This window comes from Arachis ipaensis, chromosome B06, assembly GCF_000816755.2.
Source record: "Arachis ipaensis cultivar K30076 chromosome B06, Araip1.1, whole genome shotgun sequence".
Lineage (NCBI taxonomy): Eukaryota > Viridiplantae > Streptophyta > Magnoliopsida > Fabales > Fabaceae > Arachis > Arachis ipaensis.
In genome coordinates this window covers 558,805-559,370 of record NC_029790.2, presented here as the reverse complement: position 1 = coordinate 559,370, position 566 = coordinate 558,805, and the positions used below count along the sequence as shown (strand labels likewise).

At 40.5% G+C, this 566-nt stretch overlaps 1 protein-coding gene across 2 annotated transcripts in view; it reads left to right on the top strand.

Moving 5' to 3' along the window:
• Positions 7 to 566, top strand: part of LOC107645305 (5'-3' exoribonuclease 3) — an 8,850-nt gene continuing 8,290 nt past the window's right edge. Inside the window, exon 1 of one of the 2 annotated variants that reach the window (XM_016349298.1) lies at positions 7 to 375. In XM_016349298.1, coding sequence (XP_016204784.1) covers positions 172 to 375 — 204 coding nt within the window. In that variant the 5' untranslated portion in view covers positions 7 to 171. The remainder of the gene's footprint in view (positions 376 to 566) is intronic. The other variant, XM_016349299.1, reaches the window with a different exon arrangement.

Below are 566 nucleotides of genomic sequence, written 5' to 3'. Positions count from 1 at the left end.
GAAAGGGCGCAGCACACTGCGAAGAAGAATCTCCTGATTTTGCTTCTTCGCATATTCTTTTCGCTCCCTCTCGTCTTTTCTTTTTCTCTTTAAATTCGAAAAACTGAGTGTAGTTTGAGAATTTCTTTGGTTTTTATTTTTCGAAATTTTCTGTGGTGAAATTGTAAGAGAATGGGAGTTCCGGCGTTTTACCGGTGGCTGGCGGAGAAGTATCCGATGGTGGTTGTCGATGCCGTCGAGGAGGAACCGGTGGTGATCGACGGAATCGCGATTCCAGTGGATACGAGCAAGAAGAACCCTAACAACCTTGAATACGATAACCTCTACCTCGATATGAACGGCATCATTCACCCTTGTTTTCACCCCGAGGATAGGGTATGTGACAGTAACCCTAATTTGGTTCATGCTGTGTTCTTTCTTTTTTCTATTTTTACTGAATTTTGTTGAAGTTGGATAATTAACGTTTTAGGAGTTTGCACATTATTTAGTACTATATATATGCAATAGTTTACGTAGTGCAAAATGTAGAGGTAGGTCAATTAGTTTATTTGGATTTGAGGTGTGGT